The following is a 21,937-nucleotide window of genomic DNA, read 5'->3' as shown; positions in this document are numbered from 1 at the left end:
TGAGGGCTTCTCTCTCTTCACCACAAACACCACAGGAGCCTCTCTACCTTTTTTAGTCTTTATTTGCAGTATTTACAACGGGTCATTAGCACATCTCTGCTGAGGCCTGCATTTGGCCCAACAAGTCTCCTGCCTTGCCTTTCAGCCCTCCTCTTTTCCATGCAGCGTAAACCTCTCCCTTGCTCTGTGCTTATTCCAATCCTTCTCCCCCCCCCCCCCGCACCTCGTCCACTTCTTCCGCTCCCAGGCTCCCCCTCCCTCTGGGGGCCTTGAAACCCCTGGTTCATCCATGACAGCCTTCTCCAAAAAAATCCTGACCAAATAAAAATCCCCCAAGCTCAAAAAATTCTCAGAAAAAATACCCAAAACTACAAAAATCTTCAAAAAACCTCCAGCAACCCTCAAATACCTTTACCAGGCATTCCTCCTCCCCAAACTGCCAAATTCCAACATAATCACTCCCTGAAAACCTCCTTCCTCAAACTCCAGCTCTCCACAGGCCTCAAGGGTTGTTGCAAGGGATCTTGGAATTTTACTTGTAAAGACTCATGGGATTGTTAGGCATTGTTTTTGCACCTTTCTTGCCTGTATATTTTACACCCAATTACCTGCTGGAAGTAAGCCATATTGAAATCAGAGAGACTTACTCCTGCATAGACATGTATAATTCTGCACTTTAAGGCTGCAGTCTTTTTAGGATTAAGACACTTTGAACTCAATAATTTCTGGATAAGCAACAGTAGGATGTGGTTTCATGGTTTATTCATGGAACATAGCTGGATTTGACTTGTATGTTTCTAATAGAGCAGGAATGGCTAGCTGGTGGTCCATGTGTCAGAACCAACCCTTTTAATCAAGGTATAGTAAGTGATATGATCATAGAATTGTAGAGTTGGAAGGGACCCATAGGGTCATCTAGTCCAAACCTCTGCAATACAGGAATTAAACTAAACCACATCTAACTGATCATTCTCTCAGTTTCAGGAAAAGGAAACATGATTACAAATGCTAAGTGCATATGTATTACAGTTCTTTTTATATATTTATATAAATATAATAAATGTACTACATATATGTACTGGATGTATGTACTTTGCTAAATTTGGGCATTTTCATTGGGTGGGTGAGGCCCCCTGGACCAGTGTCAGCAAAAGAGAGTAGCTTCTCAGAATACAGAAAACTATTAGTTCCTTTAATGGTATTTAAACTGAATTAAAAGAGACTAATGCAGCATTTTCAAAAACTAGGGGCAGCTTGAGGCCACATCTCAGACACAGTACAGGTGTGTCACTTCGTTCAATTGGCAATATCCTGTCTGGCCATGAAAGTTTAAGGGAAAGTTGACCCTTTCAGATAACTAAATTCTGTGGGTTTCAGCTTGAAGATATCACAAGCTTCTGTTTCTTGAAGCATTTCTTTACTGGCGTCACCAAATGTTCTAAAGCCTGAGCATGTCATGTCTTCTGACACCGAACACTTAGCAGATAAATGAATATTTAAGGGAGGCATACATTGCCATATGCACATCTTTTCCTCTTGCTTTTGCTGTAGTAATGGCAGCCATTTCTAGGAGACGGGCCACATGATAGAGCATATGTTTTGCTTCCAAACACCCCCGATTGATCCCTGGTATTTCCAAGTGGGGCTGGGAGAGTGGTCTGACCTAGGACAGCTGCTGCCACCAGTCAATGTAAACAATACCAGTCTAGCAGGGCCAGTGATCCAAGGAGTATAAAGCAGCTTATACCAGCTTATATGCCAGTTGTGCCAAGGAAACTTTTGCTTTCAGTAAAATATCTGCACAGGATAGCCATTTCCCCTTCTGCAGCTAGCAACTGATTTCCTCCCGTCCTACGAAACTGTGTTGGGGAAGAACTGGTCTGACCAGTTGATATAAGTAGGAATAGAGAAGGCTACCTTATACTGAATCAGATGATTGGTACATCTAGCAATTGTTTACACTCATTGGCAAAGGCTGGCAAGGGCTTCACATCCAGTCTATCCCAGCCCCATCTGGACATGCTAGGGACTGAATGCCGGACCTTCTATTGTCTGGAGCTGTTGAGAGGGAATGTGAAGTGTATAGACTGGGAACTGGGCTGAACAAAAATAGATGTTGGATACTTGTTTTAGCTTAGGATCCGGTTTTATGCTTTCTTTCTTTATGTATTGGTGACAGTGGGCTTCTATGAGGTCAAAAGACAAGACAGAAATCTAGTAATTTAAACAATACAATTGCTGGATAGAAGTCTAAATATCGCTTGTCAAAAAATAGGCATATTTATATTAAGTCTCAGCTTCCAAAACATTCCCCTCTGGTACAGAAGGAGTTTCCAGGTTCAGTTCTTGACATATCCAGTTAAAGGAACTTGGGTAGCAGGTCTAGCAAATATCTCTCTGCCTGACCACCCCTTCCCCCCAGTCAGAGTGGACTAGACAGGTGGATGCTCTGAATTGTCACACAGCAGCTCCCTATGCCTTGTTGCACATCTCAGTGGAGCCACCATGCTCCACCAGGAGGCTTCACAACATTGTAATATATATACAGTGTTTAATGGAACTGTTAACTGGTCACAGTATCACCACTAAACAGAATTTTCAAGGAAGATAGAAGAACTGGATTCGATAATAAAATATCAGTTCTAGATAGGGAATTGCTTTCAAATGAGGAAAAAAATCTATCCAGAATGTATAAGTTATTGTTAAACTGGCACCTAAAAGACGAAATGGTTAAGGACGTGATGGTAAAATGGGCCCAAGACTTCGGATATACTGTAGAATTAGAGAAATGGGAAAATCTTTGGACAAAGGATGTTAAGTTTATAGCCTGCTACCTGATTAAAGAAAACTTTTTAAAGATGATGTATAGGTGGTATCAAAATTGGCAAAAATGAATTTAAAAAATCAGCAGTAAGTCTTGGAGGTGTAATCACAAGGATGGGAATCTATTCCACATGTAGTGGACATGTCCCAGAATTAAAGTATTCTGGAACATGATTTACGAAGATTTTTTTAAAAATGCCACAATACACTTTGCTAAAAAAAACCACTAGAGTTATTTTTATTAGGTATCTTCACAACTGACATCCCAAAGGACAACAAAAGAGTCTTTTTATATGCAATAACGGCGACCAGGATTGTGATTGCAAAATATTGGAAAAGCAACACAATTCCAACAAAGGAAGAATGGTTATTAAAATTAAGTGAATATATTGAATTGGCGAAACTAACAGAATTCAGAAATCAACCAAGCGAAAAGATCAGGAGAGAATGGGATGTCTTTAACAATTATATTAAGAAAGTTGGTTCCCAAAATTATGACTGGCTTAGCCTAGACTAAAAACTCCAGAGGTAAACAAATTATCTCTCCAGAAAGTTTAGAATGATTACAGACAACCAAGGATATGAGATTATAGGAAACATATAGTGGTCGAAGGAAGTCAAATCTTTTTTCTTTTCTTTTTTTCTCATTTTTTCTTAGATATACTCTTTTTCTTACCTTTTTCTATTTTTATTTTTGTTTTTGTGCATTTTTGCATTTTTTTCTATACTTGGAAAATGTTAGTTAAGGTAATGTGTATTTTTTCTTTATTATTTATACAACTGTATTTTTTTGAATGTATGTAATATGTATATAGCAGATATTTTTTTCTAAAAAATAAAATAGAATAATAATAATGATGATGATGATGATGGAACTGTTATATGCCAGCCTGACTTTTTGAAAAGATCTAAGACTTGCTGGAAATCTATGTAAATCATGTTACATCGTGGTACACTATGTCCTTATGTTACGGTGTTCTACAAATGAAGATCACAAAGAGGAGTAGCAAATTGAATGAAAGCCATTTCCTGCTGTGCAACTTATCTTAGGTGTAAACTTTAATATTAACTATTCCACTTATTTATACAAAAAGAAAAAAAAATTATATACAAAACACAATCCTTACCACCCTCCCCCCAAAATAAATAAATAATTTTGAGTAAATAAATAAACCCACCATGCTGCTTTTATCCTTGTGCCCTTGAAAGAAAAGAAAGTCCGAAAAGGAAACTTCAATTCCTCTTGTTAGTTGTATTTACCACATTTCTATGCTGCCTTTTAAAACTAATGTTTTAATGTTTTCAAAAATATTAATGTATGATAAAATTTGTTAATAATAATAAATTTCAAACAATAAGCCTTAAATACTGTTTTTAATTTCAGGAAATTGTCTTGGTGGTATTTTTTGGTGCTGAATATGTGGTGAGGCTCTGGTCTGCCGGTTGCAGAAGCAAATATGTTGGTATTAAGGGAAGAATACGATTTGCTAGGAAGCCTATATCAATAATAGGTGAGATCGTCTGTTTTAAATATAAAATCATACCGAGACATCAATCCCATGGCCTTTTTGAGCAGTAAGGATATACTGGCTTTGCGTATAGCTGAGTTGACTGATGCTTCAAGATGGATATTTTTATTGGCCCACCTTTTATTGGGAGATGAGCTGTTATAAGATTATGAGCCACTACATTCCTGGTTGGTGTTTGCCTTTGTTTATGTTCTAGGTGCACTTAGCAAAATCCGAGTTCTCTCATATTCCACCCCAACTCCTTTAATATGGGGATTAACATCCTGACCCACCTTCAATCCACCTTCAGTCCTCTTGTACTCTTTCTGAGATGCAATATATGGCAATGAAGGAAAGGCCACCATCTCCCGAGGGAGTCCATTCCACTGTCAAACAGCTCTTACTGTCAGAAAGTTCTTCCTGATGTTGAGTCCGAATCTCCTTTCTTGTAGCTTGAAGCCATTGGTTCAGGTCCTACCCTCCAAAGCAGGAGAAAACAAGCCTCCCTCCCTGGCTACTAGGAACAGAGTTCTGGGTAGCTGATGTCCACTGGTAGGGTTAATTTGACCCTCAAAATTTTACTGTTCAAAAGGTGGTATAATGGCTAAGGTCGGTGGTTCGAATCCACGCGACATGGTGAGCTCCCATTGCTCTGCCTGCCATCCTAGCAGTTTGCAAGCACACCAGTGCAAGTAGATAAATAGGTACCACTGTGGTGGTAAATGGCATTTCTGTGCACTCTGGCTTCCATCATGGTGTTCCATTGCGCCAGTAGCGGTTTAGTCCTGCTGTCCACATGACCCGGAAAGCTGTCTGTGGACAAATGCTGGCTCCCTTGGCCTGAAAGCAAGATGAGTGTCACACCCCATAGTTGCCATTGACTGGATTTAACTGTCCAGGGTCCTTTACCCTTTACCTATAATGGCTAAGTGTAACTTCTCCAAACCACCTGCAATTTCTTGTCTGCCCTGTAGACGGTTTGGAGACGTTACACATCATAAACTTTGATATGACAAAGCCTTTTGTAAATACAAAAGAAATAAACCTTTTCCATATGGTTTATGTAGTTATTTATTTTATCCCAGTGTCATCTTAGATTAAACAGGGTTCTGAAGTGCTAAAAAGAAAAAAGCAAGACCTGTAAGCAGAGATGATTGTGGGAGGAATAAAAAAAAAGCCTTCATGTTACATGTGAAAGAAGCCTTCTATAGATTTTGGTTGTTTTTAGTACTGAAAGGCTGTAACATTCTGCCCCCCCCCCCTTTCCTTTGATGGCATTAAAATGCATTAACAGTTTCATTTTCCTTTTTTGTCAACAGATCTTATTGTTGTTATAGCTTCAATTATTGTTCTGAGTGTAGGATCAAATGGACAGGTGTTTGCCACATCTGCAATAAGGTATGCCAAGATATGTCAAGTTTAGATTTATTGTCTCTTTCAGTAAAAAGCTTGAGCTGACTTACATTGTGCAAAGACATTTGTTGGCATCTATATCTAGCTACATATATCTATTATTATTATTATTATTATTTTCACCATCCCTTCCTCTTCTCCTCCACCTTTCCTCTTACTTTTTTCAACTCACCCTTGCATGCAGATCACCCTCTACTCTCTCCTATTCTGCAGAGCCCCTTCCACACACCTGCCATGTGGATATCTTTACCTTATCTTCAAGATGAAAAGAATTGTATGAACGAGCCTATTAATTGGTCTCTTCCGTTAGAGATGGTTAAGTTCAGTTGGTGCACACTGTCCGTATATGGACCTCGGGTTAAGAACTTAATTCGTTCTAGAGGTCCGTTCTTAACCTGAAACTGTTCTTAACCTGAAGCACCACTTTAGCTAATGGGGCCTCCCGCTGCGCCGCTGCCGCGCAATTTCTGTTCTCATCCTGAAGCAAAGTTCTTAACCCGAGGTACTATTTCTGGGTTAGCGGAGTCTGTAACCTGAAGCGTCTGTAACCCGAGGTACCACTGTATCTTCTAAATTACTACATTGAATCTGAAACTTCATATTCAAGACAACATGTCATACCCAGAGTGAAATACATGATTGTGGGAAGGTACTATGGAATATGTGAAGCGAGCACAACAGAGCATTTCCCAGCTCACTTCTCGCTGTACTCAAACCTTGTTTGAAACTGCCAATATCAATCTACTCTGCTGTTGTTTAAAACCACAACTTTCCCTGTTTGCTTTATTCAAATCTCTGGTTTTGTTTAAAACTGCCATTTTAAAATGTGCCTTCTCTTGGCTTTCCTCTCCCACACTCACTTAATGCAAACACAGGATTGTGCTGATGCACCACAGATCTTCCAGTGAGGGCTGCCTTGCAGTTATAAATACATGGAAGAAATAAATTAAATCAAATATCAGGGAATAAAACTTCTATAACTTTTTACTACATTTTCTAACAAGGATCACGTCCTGGGAGTCCTCAGGCTCCATATTAAAGTTGCCTGCATCTATCAGTGAGAGTAGATACATTCAGGCACAACATTGCATACAAAAAATGCATTTATCTGCATATCATATATGTTGCTGTTTGGGAGCACATAGGCTACAGATTGAAACAGGACAGCTGCTTGTGAAAAAGGAAACCAGGAAGGCCTTGCTCTGAAAGGAGAATTGGGAAAGAGACAAAAAGCAAAAGGCACCTCCCTTCCTCTGAGCTCCCTGGGAGCTGTGGTGGAAGCCAGAGGGTGAGATAATGTCCACTTATCCAGTCCTGGGGTGGGTGGTGGTTGCAGCCCATAGAAATGGGTCCTGACCCCCAGGAGCAATGCTGGCCTGGGCGGCTTGTAGTTGGAAACCCCCCGTGCTGGCTGTGTAGGAGGGCGGGAGTTCCTGCCAGGCCCAATTCTGAATTCTGGCCAATCAGACCAGTCCATGGTGGCAAGGGTTGGAATCAGACCGGAGTGGAGCAAGCTTTTTTCCACTCCGTTCCCTTCACAGCTATGTGCAAAATCAATGAGCAATGTAACACTAAACTTTCGTAGATCTGCCGCAGGAAGCAGATAAAATTTACTTCTTCTGTCCCACAAAGCTACTACAGTCATACCTCGGGTTAAAGACACTTCGGGTTAAATCTTTTTGGGCTGCATCCCGCGGTGACCCGGAAGTAACGGAACAGGTTACTTCCGGGTTTCACCGCATGCGCAGACGCTCAGAATGACGCTCAGTCATGCACAGACGTGGCGAATCGCGACCCATGCAGACACAGGTTGCGTTCTGCTCATGATGCGAACGGGGCACTGGAACGGATCCCATTCGCATCCAGAGGTGCCACTGTAGTTGGTTTTGTCTGACTCAGGACTTTTTTTCATCCGGAACTCACCAGAACTCTTTGGTGCGCTATGTGTTGCGCGACAGAGGCTGTGGGCGAAAAAGATAAGCTATTTAAGGGGTGAGCTCCCCTAAGAAAAGCTCAACAACTTCTTTGACTGGTCTAACTGATAAATTATTTATTTGACTGAGTACTGTTAGTACTAATGAGTTTTCAAATTTCATTGTAGTATTCAGAAGAAAATATACTCACATTTCCACAGATAGGCCTTCTGTGTCTAATGGGCTCTCACTGCATTCTGCCATTTTTTCCACAGGGGAATCCGTTTTTTGCAGATACTTCGCATGCTTCATGTAGACCGACAGGGTGGCACTTGGAGGCTCTTGGGATCTGTTGTATTCATACATCGTCAGGTATTGAGTATGGGAAGGTTATTGAATATGTTTAACAGGCTCTTTTTACACCTGTAAAACTCTTATTCTAACATCAGGTATGGTGAAAATGAACTCACCTGGAAATGTAGGGTTTGAGGCAATCTCTCAGTGTGTTCTTTTTTTTAATCCCTGGCCTCAGCAGTACAGAGGCAAGGTGAGGCAAGGCTTCCCTAGTGCCTGAGATAGCTCTGTACAGGCTTTGGGCTGGATACTGCACAACAGCAGAGCAGCTGCCATTCTCAGACCGAGCCGCTCTATCTCAGAGGCTTCCATGAGAGAGGCCCTTCCTGCTTTAGCAGTCATTAACTCCAACAGAGAGTTGGGTTCCATTAGGGCTCCTGAACTGGCAACTCTGGAACTGGAGGAAGGCAACACAGCATCCTCCTGATGCGATGGGCTCCTCTTGCGTGAGTGCGAATAACCTCCACAAACACATTTAAAAGGCTGTAGAATATTAATCAGCCTTATTTTTTTTTTTTAAAAAAAATACAAATTAACATGCAACACTTAAGAACAATTTAAAACAACCCCACCCCAAATAAACAACACCCACCCAAGTTAAAACCCCATCCCAATTAAAACCATAATTTTAGCATAAAGGGGCTGGCCCACCACCTCGTTTCACCCCCAAAGTGCTTCCCCCAAAGGAACGATCCCCTTTGGTGTCGTCTGCTTTGGGGGCAGCCCCGCCCCTCGGGTAGGCTGGCTTTATAGAGCCGCCCCAGCAACCGGTGCCCTCCTAGCTGGGGCAGCAGGTGTTTCCAATGCTTTGGTACCTAAAAATGACTGCAGTTAGTCCTATAGGGATCCATGTTGGACCCTCAGCTGTATTGACAAACAGGGTAACAGTACATTCAGCTGCTAACTTGAATCACTTTTGAGTGCTTCACTGGCTAGACTTTAAGCATACTCTTGGATATGGCCCAGGCTCTGGGTAGCCAGCTCACAGTGGGGTTTGTTTTTGCTTTTCAAAATAAGATTTATTCTAGTCTATGTTTACCAGAAACGCAGACTCTTCAAAATTTTGTTTGAATATGTATAAAAGCTAGCATATCAACTCAAAGGTGAGACATGACTGCCACAGGTCATAAAGCAGACCAGCATCACTGGATATGTTTTATTAAAAATATGAAATGGTTCTGAGTAATTTTTTAAACCAAAATCAGCATTTGTACAAAGAGAGCTTCCAATCAGTAATCAAGTTTTGTTCCTGTTAGGAACTAATAACTACGCTGTATATTGGATTCTTGGGATTGATCTTCTCATCGTACTTCGTCTATCTCGCTGAGAAGGATGCAGTGGATGAGGAGGGACAAACAGGGTTTTCCAGTTATGCTGATGCTCTCTGGTGGGGTGTGGTAAGTGCATCTCTTGTGTCATATCCAGTGCTGCAAGATCACCCTTTCAGTGAAATATTCAGAATCAGGAATTTGATTGAAATTAGTGTTAAGAGTAAATAGTACAAAAAGACTCTGTGTTGTAGGTTGTAGAAGAGAAGCAAGGCCAAAGTTACTTTGCGAAGTACTTAAATCTGAACATTTCATATTAAAAAAATTTAAATTAAATCTTGCTATACAAGCATGAATCGAACCTGTGAAGTTAATGGTATACTTGGCGTAAGGCAAAACCATCACCAGCCAATTAAATTGCTTGGGAATGGATTCAGAGGAGCAGAAGAAAGTACTTTTTTCATTCACAGCATAATTAACAGGGAAGTTGTTGCTACTGGTTGTGGTGATAAGTCCCTTCTTTTGCTTCTCTTCATCTCTTCCCGGTCAGGAGCATATGGAGGTCGACCACTGGGAAAAAAATGCTAGACCACATTTTTCCGGAACCTAATCTCACATTCTCATTCTTTTTTATCTGAGTGATGCACAAGAGGAATGTGAATGAGCATTATGGCCATTGCACCTCATTATTATTTATTATAGTAGTTTATATCCCTTATTTCTGCAAACAAATCCTTTCAAGCTGGCTCAGAACAAAGCAGAAGACCATGACAGAGTGTCAAAACAGCATCAGATTTGAAGTATAGTATTCAAACATGCCAGCAGGAAGGAGCTCATATACAAACACACATATATACACCCCCTGAAGTTATCACTCTGCTGCATCCTACTGGTCACTTGACTCAACAAGAGCAATCCTAAGCACATTCACAGTGTGTGACCAAAACATCAAGACAGAGAAACCTAGAAATAAGCTGACAAATGTGAGGAGCTACAAATTGGGTCCCCCTCCCAATGCATGTCACAAGCACACCTCCCAGTGATTTTAATCCTGATTCAATACTGTGCCGTGTCCCACCCACCATGCTTCAGGTGAACTTATACTTATCTTATACATATAAGCAATCCAAATAAGTGCTTATGTTATGGGAGATTGTGGAATCCCTTCAATATTTATTTAATGCTGCAAAACTGCCCCAGGGAGAGGAGTCGTTTATCGGAGCTGCTGCCCTGGCTGGCTGCACTCTGCACTGCTGCCTTCTATGGCAGACTAGCACAATTGGCTTCCCCAGAGCTTGTGCCTGGAGAAGGATGAGCTGCATCTGACAGAAATGCACAGTACTTCAATCTTAAATCTATACAAATGTGAACCAGCTTTCAGACTATTGTCATTACAGCCTTTTTGTAAACTATTTTTCATCTACTGTACAGGTAACAGTCACTACTATTGGCTATGGTGATAAAGTGCCACAGACATGGATTGGCAAGACAATTGCGTCTTGCTTCTCTGTGTTTGCCATCTCTTTCTTTGCTCTTCCAGCGGTGAGTGCACACCTTAAATAATTATTAAGTCAGTTTGTAAACATTGCTGATGTCTTAAGAAAGTGGTTGATGTGTACAATGTACTGGTTACCTGCAGCGTAGCATGCTTTGTTAGCACCTGGGGTGGGTGCGCACCTGGGCGTGCAGAGGGTAAAAAGAGCCGGCTGCACCAGCCCAGGCCTTGCCATTGCTGGGGCAACCCCCTCCCACTGTGCAGGGGGGGGGAGCCCGGCTGGCCAACGCAGACCTCGGACCATCCTAGCCTTGCAAAGTGGCTTGGGGCTGGCAGGGCGGGGCAAGGAGCTAACTGTGCAGTCCCCCCCCCCCCCGGAAAAATGTGCCCGAAGCCATCACCCCAGCAGCCGTCCCCGCCTCCCCCACTACGACCCTGTGGCTTACTGCAGATTCCATACCTTACTTTTACATGTAAGCATTAAATGCAGTTTTCTTCAACAAATAACTGCTTTTCGACTTTCAGGGCATCCTGGGTTCCGGCTTTGCACTTAAGGTACAACAGAAACAACGTCAAAAACATTTCAACAGGCAAATACCTGCAGCAGCATCTCTAATTCAGGTAAATACTTGATGAAGAAATAGGAGAAAGTGAACTGAAGTTTGTAACTTCTCACCATCCCAACAAAAGAGATTACAAAGAGCAGTACTCTGCTACAGTGTCTTGGTATTAACTGAGGATTTTGGAATCTGAGCTGTAATGTTCCACTATTTGCAGTCCATGTGTGGGGCATTTCAGTGAACTTGAAAGGGCCAAATTTATCCTAGATACTGGTGGTGGCAGTGGTAAAAGGTAAAGGGACTCCTGACCGTTAGGTCCAGTCACGGATGACTCTGGGGTTGCGTGTTCATCTCGCTCTACAGGCCGAGGGAGCCGGCGTTTGTCCACAGACAGCTTCCGGGTCATGTGGCCAGCATGACTGGCGAACCAGAGCAACGCACAGAAACGCCGTTTGCCTTCCCACCAGAGCGGTACCTATTTATCTACTTGCACTTTGACGTGCTTTCAAACTGCTAGGTTGGCAGGAGCTGGGATCAAGCAACGGGAGCTCACCCCGTCGCTGGGATTCGAACCACCGACCTACTGATCGGCAAGCCCTAGGCTCTGTGGTTTAGACCACAGTGCCACCCGCGTCCTGGTGGCAGTGGAAGCAGCCATCAATTTATTCCCAGAACACCCTTGGAGTGATACTATATAGTGAAGTAAAGTTGCGTATAGAGGAATCCTGGGGAAATCTGGCAGCAACCGGAAGGCGCTCTTTTGCTGACATGAAACAGGCCATGGTGTATGTGTGTCAAGGTCAGTTACTTCCAGATCCAATATAACCTGTCCATTCTCTCCAAATGTTGCGCCAAATATGTCACTGGGAACTTTCAGCCCAGCCTTGAGCCAAGGACTTCCCACTCAGGAGTTGCCTCAGGGTAGGGAGCTCTGGGCAGCTGGGAAGGGGGCTGCCTCCGCGCACCCGTGTGTCACCATCTCTGGCCTTTTGTTACTCCCTGGGCCACCTCCAGGCTGCGGAGGAGGAGGCAGTGTGTGTGTCACATTTTCAGAAACAACAGAACGCTTCCTGCCCTTCTCTGTGCCATCAATTTATTGTTTGTGTGGTTATCTCCGCACCTGCATTTCTCTCCTCCTGAATTCCAGTTTAACTAGGAAAATTTCCATTATGAATTATTGATTTGGAACATGTACAGTTTGCCTCAGCTTTCAGTTCCTTCAGTTCATGTCCACCTTTCCTCAGTGATGCGCATGTATGCATTGATAAAACATTGGGAGGGAGGGAAGCAAACAGCATGTTGTTGTACATGAAAGTACAACAAGATTCTTTTTGTGCATTGCATTGCACTGCTGATGCACACACCCACTCCTGTACATTGGTAGAAAGCCTTGCACACAAATAACAGTAACATAGAATTGCAGGTAATCTTGAATTCAAAATTTTGAGAGAAATGCAGGTTAGAATTTAAGAACTGGCCCTCATGTTGGCTTCCATCTCGGAACAGAGCAGATGGCTGCAGCATCCTGTGTTAAAAACTTTCACTTGCAAACATGAATGATGTTCATGTCACATGGCCAACTTCAAGCACTTTTGAGCCCCTCCAACTGTTGGTCTGCCAGGTGGGAAAGAAATAAAGTTTAAGGTCTCTTATGTCAGATTTTTAAATTGACTGATGACCATGTGGGAAGGTGGATTTACACTTGCGTTTTAACCTTCTTGTGTTGTGCCACTGTGAATAGAAATGTTTCATATGGATGTTTAATATTCCACCTTCTGAGCTGGAAAAGCAAAACTTGTGCATGGTGTAATGGACATTAGATGAAGAAATTTTTTTTGATAATTGAAATGCTATAAAATGCAATGTGTGATTTTGGCCTAAGAGTGTATTGGACTGATTTCTTAACATTCCAGCTATTACTTTAAAATAAACCTCTACTTTGTTAAATATTAATGCAGTCTTCAACTTCGTGATGTTCATGGCATAATACAGAACAGAACATTCACCAGCAGAATGGCCTGCTCCCTGAACCTGTAGGCTAGAGCAGTGGTTCCCAACCTTTTTTTGGCCATGCCCCACCTAAGCATCTCTAAAATCCTGATACCTCTCCCCGTGACATATAATTCTTATTATTCAAAAAGTGAACTCCTATTCATGTGGAGGAAGCCTAAAAGGCCATTCATTGTTAATAACTCATTCTTGAATTGCCCTCCTTAAAAATCAAATTCCCCCCCTGTGGGAACTATGGGGCTAGAGTAAAAAAACCTCACTAACCAATGGCAGAGCAGACTACATGTGTCCTGTGGTGCACACTAATTTGGCACTGTTCCAAGTAAATACTACTTTCCTTGTAGTATTCTTGTAAAAAAAAAAAAAAAATTCCACTATTGGATATTTTTGTCATTACTGAACCAATGAATTAAGAAAACCTAACTAACTACTGGCCAGTTGCTAATCTCCCTTTCATGGGCAAGGTTCTGGAGCGAGTGGTCGCAGACCAGATCCAGGTGCTTTTGGAAGAAACTGATTTTGTGGATCCTTTTCAATCGGGGTTTAGGCCTGGTTTGGGAACAGAAACAGCTTTGGTCCCTCTGTCGAGAGACACACAAGGGAAACATGTCCCTGTTAATTGTTCTCGACTTCTCAGCGGCCTTTGATACCATCCACCATGGTATCCTTCTGGAGTGACTCTCCGTACTAGGGGTGGGTGGCACCGCTTTGTGGTGGTTTTATTACTTGGGGAATTCTATTCAGCCCCGTGGAAACCGCAGGGCTCAATCCTATCGCCCATGTTGTTTACATGAAAACGCTGGGTGGGGTTAGCCGGAGGTTCGGAGTATGTTGTCAGCAGTATGCTGATGACACCCAGCTCTATTTCTCCTTTACATCTGCAGGTGAGGCAGTGGAAGTGCTGGACCAGTGTCCTGCCTCGGTAATGGACTGGATGAGAGCCAACAGACTGAAGCTCAATCCAGATAAGACTGAGGCACCCTAGACCAGATGGCTGGGAGGTTGCCTGCTCTTGATGGGGTTACACTTCCCCTGAAGGAGCAGGTTCGTAGCTTGGGGGTACTCCTGGATCCTTTGCTGTCGTTCGAGGCTCAGGTGGGCTCAGTGGCCCAGAGCGCCTTCCATCAGCTTCAGCTGGTGGCCCAGTTACGCCCCTATCTGGACAGGGATAGCCTAGCTACTGTTGTCTATGCTCTGGTAACCTCAGGGTTAGATCACTGCAATGCGTTCCACGTAGGGCTGCCTCTGAAGACGGTTCGGAAACTTCAGCTAGTGCAGAATTCAGCGGCCAGGTTGCTCACCGGAGCAAGACGGTTTGAGCATATTACACCAATCCTGGTCTGATTGCACTGGCTACTAAGTAGTTTCCAGGCTCAATTCAAAATTCTGGTTTTGACCTATAAAGCCTTAAACTGCTCAGGACCACAATAACTCAAGGACCATCTCTTTCTAAATGAACCTACCCGAACCTTGAGATCATCTTCAGAGGCCCTCCTTCGTGTGCCCCCTTCTTGAGAGGTTTGGAGGATGGCAACACAAGAACCGTCCTTCTCTGCAGTGGCTCCCCATCTGTGGAATGCTCTCCTTAGGGAGGTTTGCCCAGGACCTTCATTATACACCTTTACGTGCCAGGCAAAAATGTTACTTTTTAACCAAGCCTTTGGTTGATACAATTTACATCCTATGCCCTTTCAAAATGTTTTTTTTTTTTGGGGGGGGGGTGTTATTGGGTTGCTGTTTTTATTTTTATTAGGTATTTTGTGGTTTTATATCTTGATTTTATTCTGTGAATCAGCCTGTGACCCCCTGAGATTGAAATTCAATCAGTCAATCAATCAATCAATCAATCAATCAATCAATCAATAGTACTTCTATAAAAGCAAAATGGGTGGCAAGGGAGAACTGCATTTGAACTAATTTTTTTCACAATACTTGTCGTAGAAATCTTTTGCACTGTTCATGCAGGACAAGTAACACTACTTACCGGTAATTACAGAGAGGTTATGTACTTTCTGTCTTTATATATAGTATTAGCAAGAGTTTTTTTTATGTCCTGCAGACTCTGTGGAGGTGTTATGCAGCAGAGAAGTCATACAATTCCACAGCTACATGGAAGATCTATGTCACCACAGCTCAAAACGCAAAGAAAACAGCAGCACCATCTAGCCCAAATCTCAGAAAACAGGTCAGAAGGAGCACATTGGTTGATTAGTGACATTTATAACCTGCCTTTCCATCCAACAAACTTAACACAGAATACATGGTTTGGGAACTCCATAGAATCAGTTCAGGTGTTAAGAGAACTGGAGAACCTGTTGAAGTAAAATTCAGGACTCATCCAAACTTACCTTTTTGGGCACAGGTCTGCACATTAAAGCTCTGTGTCCGAGCACTTTTTTCTTTTACCCAGCCACTTCCCTCAGAAAAACCTGCTTTTTAATGCTGAATTGGAACAAATGGCAATTTGGGTTTTCCACAGGTTGCTGTTTGCTCTGATTCAGCAGTAAAGAGTGGGTTTTTGCAGGGAAAGTGCTGGGGCAAAATAAAAACGGCTGTTGTTTAAAGAGCTTTAAACCACAGACCTGTGCCTAGAAATGCTTAGCAAAGGTAAGTGTGGCTGAGCCCTCATTTTATCCCACTCCAAGAATATTTAAACAGTAATTTACCTTGTTGTCCAGCTGTTCATGTTCTAATCTAAGTATGCCTTCCTATAAAAGAAGTCATTCCTCAGTTAGCAAGGGACTCTTTATTCCAGGACAGCTTTTAAAATATTTTATTTGCACAGGATTGTTATACTCCGAGTAGAGCCCTTCATACTAACTGTCCACTAATTTCAGTGGGGATAAACTGAGTGTGACTTGGTCAGCTACAACCCATAGATTTATCACATGCCACATCTTAGAAGTCAGATGCCATGACATAACAAAATGTAACCAAGTTGATGGAAATTTCTCAGTTTTTCTCCCCTTGTGGCCATGAGTCTCACAGGCTTACCCTTACAGGTGGGCATTATAAGGCTTTAGAAAGGAGGTCACTTTCAGAATCTTTAGTGGGTGGAAGGTCAGACAACAGAAGTACTTTTTGTGTCCTTTCTTTTTATCTCATTTTCCCCCATAGAAAATATTATTAAGAGGAAGTCACTTAATGGACCTTAAATACTGTAATGGAGCACAAAATTAAGTAAGTTGGATCCAAGCCATTAATTGTGCTACATTGTCTTTCTTAGTAAAGGTAAAGTGACCCCTGACCATTAGGTCCAGTCGTGGCAGACTCTGGGGTTGCGGCGCTCATATCACTTTACTGGCCGAGGGAACCGGTGTACAGCTTCCGGGTCATGTGGTCAGCATGACTAAGCCGCTTCTGGTGAACCAGAGCAGCACACGGAAATGCCGTTTGCCTTCCCGCCAGAGCGGTACCTATTTATCTACTTGCACTTTGACATGCTTTCGAACTGCTAGGTTGGCAGGAGCAGGGACCGAGCAACGGGAGCTCACCCCGTCGCGGGGATTGGAACCGCCAACCTTCTGATCAGCAAGTCCTAGGCTCTGTGGTTTAACCCACAGCGCCACCCGCTTGCCATTGTCTTTCTTCCCACCATTTAAATTAAATGTTGTCATCTTGGCAGAATGGCAGTGTGACAGACACCCTCAATGAAGATGGTGCTGGGTAATGCAACAGATATTTTGGATGCATCGCTAGATAAATCTCCCACTGTATTACACAGTAGAGGTCCATAGTTATTGGTTTGTGGTAGCATTTCTGTTTAACAACAGAATTAATTATGTGAAGGGGAACCTGTGACCACAGTTCCCTCACAAAGAAGATCTAAGTAAGGCTTTTAGAACAAAACTTGAACTTTATTTACACTCAGTTAGGTTATAGCGTATGGTTGCTTTTGAAAGGTGCAACACTGTTTCAAGCAAACACTATTTGCAGAGATATTTAAGATATTTCTTAACTTCACGCTTTAAACCTGTCACTGGACAGATAAATTTCTATGATGCCTGTTATCTTACACACCACAATTAAGATGGTCCCAGCCCCTTCCAGGATCCTAGGTAAAGGGACCCCTGACCGTTAAGTCCAGTCGTGGCTGACTCTGGGGTTGAGTGCTCATCTCGCTCTATATGCCGAGGGAGCCGGCGTTTGTCCGCAGACAGCTTCCAGGTCATGTGGCCAGCATGACTAAGCCGCTTCTGGAGAACCAGAGCAGCGCACGGAAACGCCGTTTACCTTCCTGCCGTTTACCTTTACCTATTTATCTACTTGCACCTTGATGTGCTTTCAAACTGCTAGGTTGGCAGGAGCTGGGACTGAACAATGGGAGCTCACCCCATCGCGGGGATTCGAACCGCCGACCTTCTGATTGGCAAGTCCTAGGCTCTGTGGTTTAGACCACAGCGGCATCCTAACCTTCCCCTTATTGAATCAAAGCTGGGTTGCTCTGCCTAGCTAGCTCCACTCAAATAGACCAACTTTGCTCACAGCCAATCCTTATCTCAAACTGAGCACTATTTAACTATCTGTCCCCACTAACAGATAATCCTGATCTCAACCCACTCAGGTAGTCAGAGACCCCTTCTACCCACCCAGACAGAAAGTTCTCATATGACCATTAAACGATTAAATTCCCCACACTTTCCTGATTGGCTGATGGACCCACCAGCTCCCACAAGCAACGGGGACTCCAGGAGGCAGACTCAGGGCCTGTCCGCAGGCCCAGTACTTCCATCTGTTGCCAAAATCACAGTGGGCCCCACATAATATGTTAGTATGTTTGTTATTATAATAATTGCAAAGTTTGGGTTTGTTTTTAAAAATGCTATTGTGATTATTGTGAGCCACTTTGAGCTCATCATTTGTTGTTGGAAAAGTGGAATACAGATATTAAATCAATATCAAATCAAATCACTTGACCCTGCATAAAAAGAAAAACCAGGGTTTTACTGATGTCCCAGATGTTAATTTGTACTTTGCTCTATTTAATAAACTTACTGTGACTTTGCCTCTTGCTGGCTTAATTTGTTTACTTTCAGAAAAACACTTCAGGAAGTTTGCAGTATAAAATAATGGCTTACAATAATAATAATACAATATAATAAGGAAGCAAGGTGCATGTAAAGATGGGGAAAACAAATGAATTCATGGACCAGGTCTCAGAAAGGAGTTATTCTCTGATGCAACTGGAAAGCTTTAATCTAAATAAGGCATTTGAATACAAGCTGCCCTGGGAATCTGTTGAGGGGCAGGATATAAATCAATCAATCAAACAACAACTACTATTTAGCATCTGACTTGTAACTGGTTCCCAAATGCACATTTGTCACTGCGGTCTTCAAGAATCAAGTGAAATGTTAGGGTTGCCATACACCTGGGATTTCCCGGACATACGTGGAATACTGGAGTCGGCAGCAGTGTCTGGTAAGAAATCGGCAAGATGTATGGCAGCCCATGTTGGCAGTGCCGTTTTTGCCAATTTTCCATAAAACAATTTTGGGCAGAACTAAAAAAAGTTCAACAATGTTGATATGTGTATGTGAGTGAGCCCATCACAATTTTTTATTAATTTTTTAATAATGTGTGTGAAGGAGGCCCTACACTAACTTCCCTGTGTATAAACCCCATTGGACCCAATGGAACGCTGAGTAGACTTGTGTAGGATTGAATAGTAAGTGTGGTCTGGACAGCTGTAGAGGTCCCTATGTAGCTACCCCACATTTCCTGTAAGAATCTAGTAACCACATTTTCAGGATGTTGGGGTATGACAGTCATTTCTTCAGAGAGCAAAAATACCTGTGTTAGAGCTGAAGGCTGACTTCCTGTGGGGTAGCTAAGCTGTGGTTCTATGGCAGGCAGTAAAGATAGAACAGTATATCAGGTGAACGTTAATATGATCTGTGGTTGCCAACTTCTTAAGAAGTCTCAGATGAAAAAGTATGCTGATTGTTTCAAATGAACCCTTTAAAAATGTATGCAAGTCTCAACTTGCCCACACACCATTTATTCCAGTTATTTATACACTTCTTAATCACTGGGGTTTCCAAGCCTGTAGAAGTTGAAATTTTTGTATCATACTTTTTTTTGGTATGGAAATGGTTTTATTACAGAGCAGAAGATACAAAAGGAAAGGAAAACCTGGGCGTGATAATGGTTCCACACCTATAATGAATCCAGGGGAGACAGTGCTGCCTATTCCACAAATTACTTATGACCATATCGGTCAGCGAGAAGACAAGAAAGAGATGAGTTTCTACCTTGATGAACCTGGAGGTAACCTACTATCTTACAATGAATCTTTTATGTATACAGCAGCCATGAGTTTATTTTTCAGTCGTTAAACCATAGTTAAACATTAGCTGTGGTTTAACATGAGCAAGCAGCATGCTGGTACATGCTGCTCATGCCATAAATGCCCATTTCACACCCAATTCTCCCATCTTTCCTATGCTGGACAGAAACAAACCAGAAGCTATCTTAGCAATATATGGAGAGAAATAAATAAGGAGTGCCAGTTTGAACATAACCGTTAGGCTGTTTCCTTTGCAAAGGTATGGTGAAAGAGTGGTGCAGGCACCAATAAGCAGTGCATGGGTATCCAAGGCAGCTGAAATTAGGTCCAGAGAGGAAATGGTTTAACAGGTTTCTTGCTTGCTCATCTTCTGTTCAGATGTGTTCTTCTGACTACCACAGGCTCCTGATATAGGTGGGTAAAGCTCAGATTAGGGTTTCTATGTGATATGAAAAGGGTGGGTAGTGACATGCAACTTCTTTTAAAATGGGCCCCCTGCAGAGTTTTATCTGTGCCAGCATCTGTTCTCAGTGCTGGAGCTTAATCCTGGAATATATGTGGGAAAATTAAAATGCATTTCCCTCATCATTGAGCTCTTTTACTTGAGGAATGAGGGGTAGCAGTGGTGTTTCCTCCCATAACCTGCTGTCACTCTTAATACAGTCAAGGTCCAGCTTCTAAAAGCACAGGACCCAGCTTGCTTGCTTGTTAACACAGGAGTTCCTGAAAGCTCTAATTTTGTAAGCAAACTTGGGAGGGCTACTGTTTTTGTGCATTGACATACATGTATGCTGACCGCAGAAAGGTACTGCTGAAATGGATTGTTAGGAAGTAGATACTTAATGTACATGTAACATATTTAGAGAGTATTTTGCTCTTCCTCAGAGGCAACTGAAAGGAAGTGTAATTAAAGGCAAAAACATATATCCAACTGCAAGGAATATTCTTAGTGCGTTTGTACTTCTATGTATGTTCATAAAACACTTCCATAGTACTTTTCTGAGATCTATTTCCCTGTTTGACTTTTTGGTACTGTGATATTTCTCAGACTGTACCACGTATTTTTGGTTGTTCTACTGCCCTGAGTATATGCTAGTTAACCTGTAGGTAGAGATGGGAGAGAAATTTGATTCGGTTTGCATTTAAACCTACCTACCGTATTTTTTGCTCCATAAGGTGCACCTGACCATAAGGTGCACCTAGTTTTTAGAGGAGGAAACAAGAAAAAAAATATTCTGAATCAAATGTTGTAGGATAGGAGTTTTAAGTGGGGAGGGAAGGAAAAACACTGAAGGAACAAGGAGCACGCGTGGGGCGTGTGGAGAAGGAGGTGGCTAATGATGCAGGAGAGGGGTTTAAGGGGAGGGAGGAAAGGAAGGCAAAAGTTCTCTCCCTCCCCCCCCCCCCAGCCAGCCTCCCGCTCTCTCCCCCACCTGCATGTTTTCCAGCTGCCTGCGCGTCCCTGGCATGCTTCCCTAGACGCAGCAGCACCGGAGCACAGAGAGGAGGCGGCGGCGGCAGCTGCCAGTTGCGCTCCTAGCTGCCGGAAGCTGAGCCGTGTGGGCTGGAGCCTGCGCGCAGTGTGGCTAGGAAGGAATTAGCAGGAAGGACACAATCCTTTCCCCTCTGCTTGCTGCGAGGGCAGGGGATTTCCCTACTCTTTGTTGCATTTGTCTGCCACCAGTCCCCTTGCTTAGCGTGTCTGCTTGCTGCGAGGTGACGGTGCTGCGGCCGGCGCTGAGCAATGGAAGGGGAAAGGATCGTGTCCACCTGCTAATTCCTTCCTAGCCACGTCACCTCGCAGCAAGCAGACGCGCTGAGCAAGGGGAATGGGCCTTCGCTGGCCCATTCCGAGCAAACACAACAACCGAAAATACAAGAGGGTGGGCAGTAAGACCCTGAGGCAGAGGGCAGGAAAGGAATTCACTGCAGCTGTGCGCTCCCTGCCAGAAAGGGACAAGAGCAAAAGGCGGGGAGCAGCGGCTGACTTTAACCGCCCAGTTAAAACCGTATGCGGTGGGGAGCACAAAACAAAGTAGGAGTCGCAATTGAATCCTTAGGAAGGCGCAACAATAATTAGGCAAGGGGAACCGGGCTGATGAACAGATGGTAGCCTTGGGATGCTGTACAGCGATCGAGAGGCGCCACACACAAGGACACTCAAACGCCCCCTTTAACCACACGCTCTCCCGTGCAGCAACACGACTCACACGCCTCCGCACATACACCAAAATATGCCCGATACAGGAACCCCAACAGCCTCCTCTCTGCAGCCTTCCCTCCTCATGACACACGATCCGATTT

At 43.1% G+C, this 21,937-nt stretch overlaps 1 protein-coding gene across 6 annotated transcripts in view; it reads left to right on the top strand.

Moving 5' to 3' along the window:
* The window catches only part of LOC114596838 (potassium voltage-gated channel subfamily KQT member 1-like), a 360,069-nt gene that overhangs the window by 66,463 nt on the left and 271,669 nt on the right, over nt 1–21,937 (top strand). For all 6 annotated transcript variants that reach the window (XM_077930824.1, XM_077930823.1, XM_077930827.1 and 3 more), the window contains 8 exons: nt 4,208–4,334; nt 5,651–5,729; nt 7,933–8,029; nt 9,268–9,408; nt 10,711–10,821; nt 11,300–11,395; nt 15,404–15,529; nt 19,452–19,614. In XM_077930824.1, the coding sequence (XP_077786950.1) occupies nt 4,208–4,334; nt 5,651–5,729; nt 7,933–8,029; nt 9,268–9,408; nt 10,711–10,821; nt 11,300–11,395; nt 15,404–15,529; nt 19,452–19,614 (940 nt within the window). The remainder of the gene's footprint in view (nt 1–4,207; nt 4,335–5,650; nt 5,730–7,932; nt 8,030–9,267; nt 9,409–10,710; nt 10,822–11,299; nt 11,396–15,403; nt 15,530–19,451; nt 19,615–21,937) is intronic.

Source organism: Podarcis muralis, chromosome 6, assembly GCF_964188315.1.
Source record: "Podarcis muralis chromosome 6, rPodMur119.hap1.1, whole genome shotgun sequence".
In the NCBI taxonomy this organism is placed as follows: Eukaryota; Metazoa; Chordata; class Lepidosauria; order Squamata; family Lacertidae; genus Podarcis; species Podarcis muralis.
This window is presented reverse-complemented; position numbering and strand designations above follow the sequence as displayed.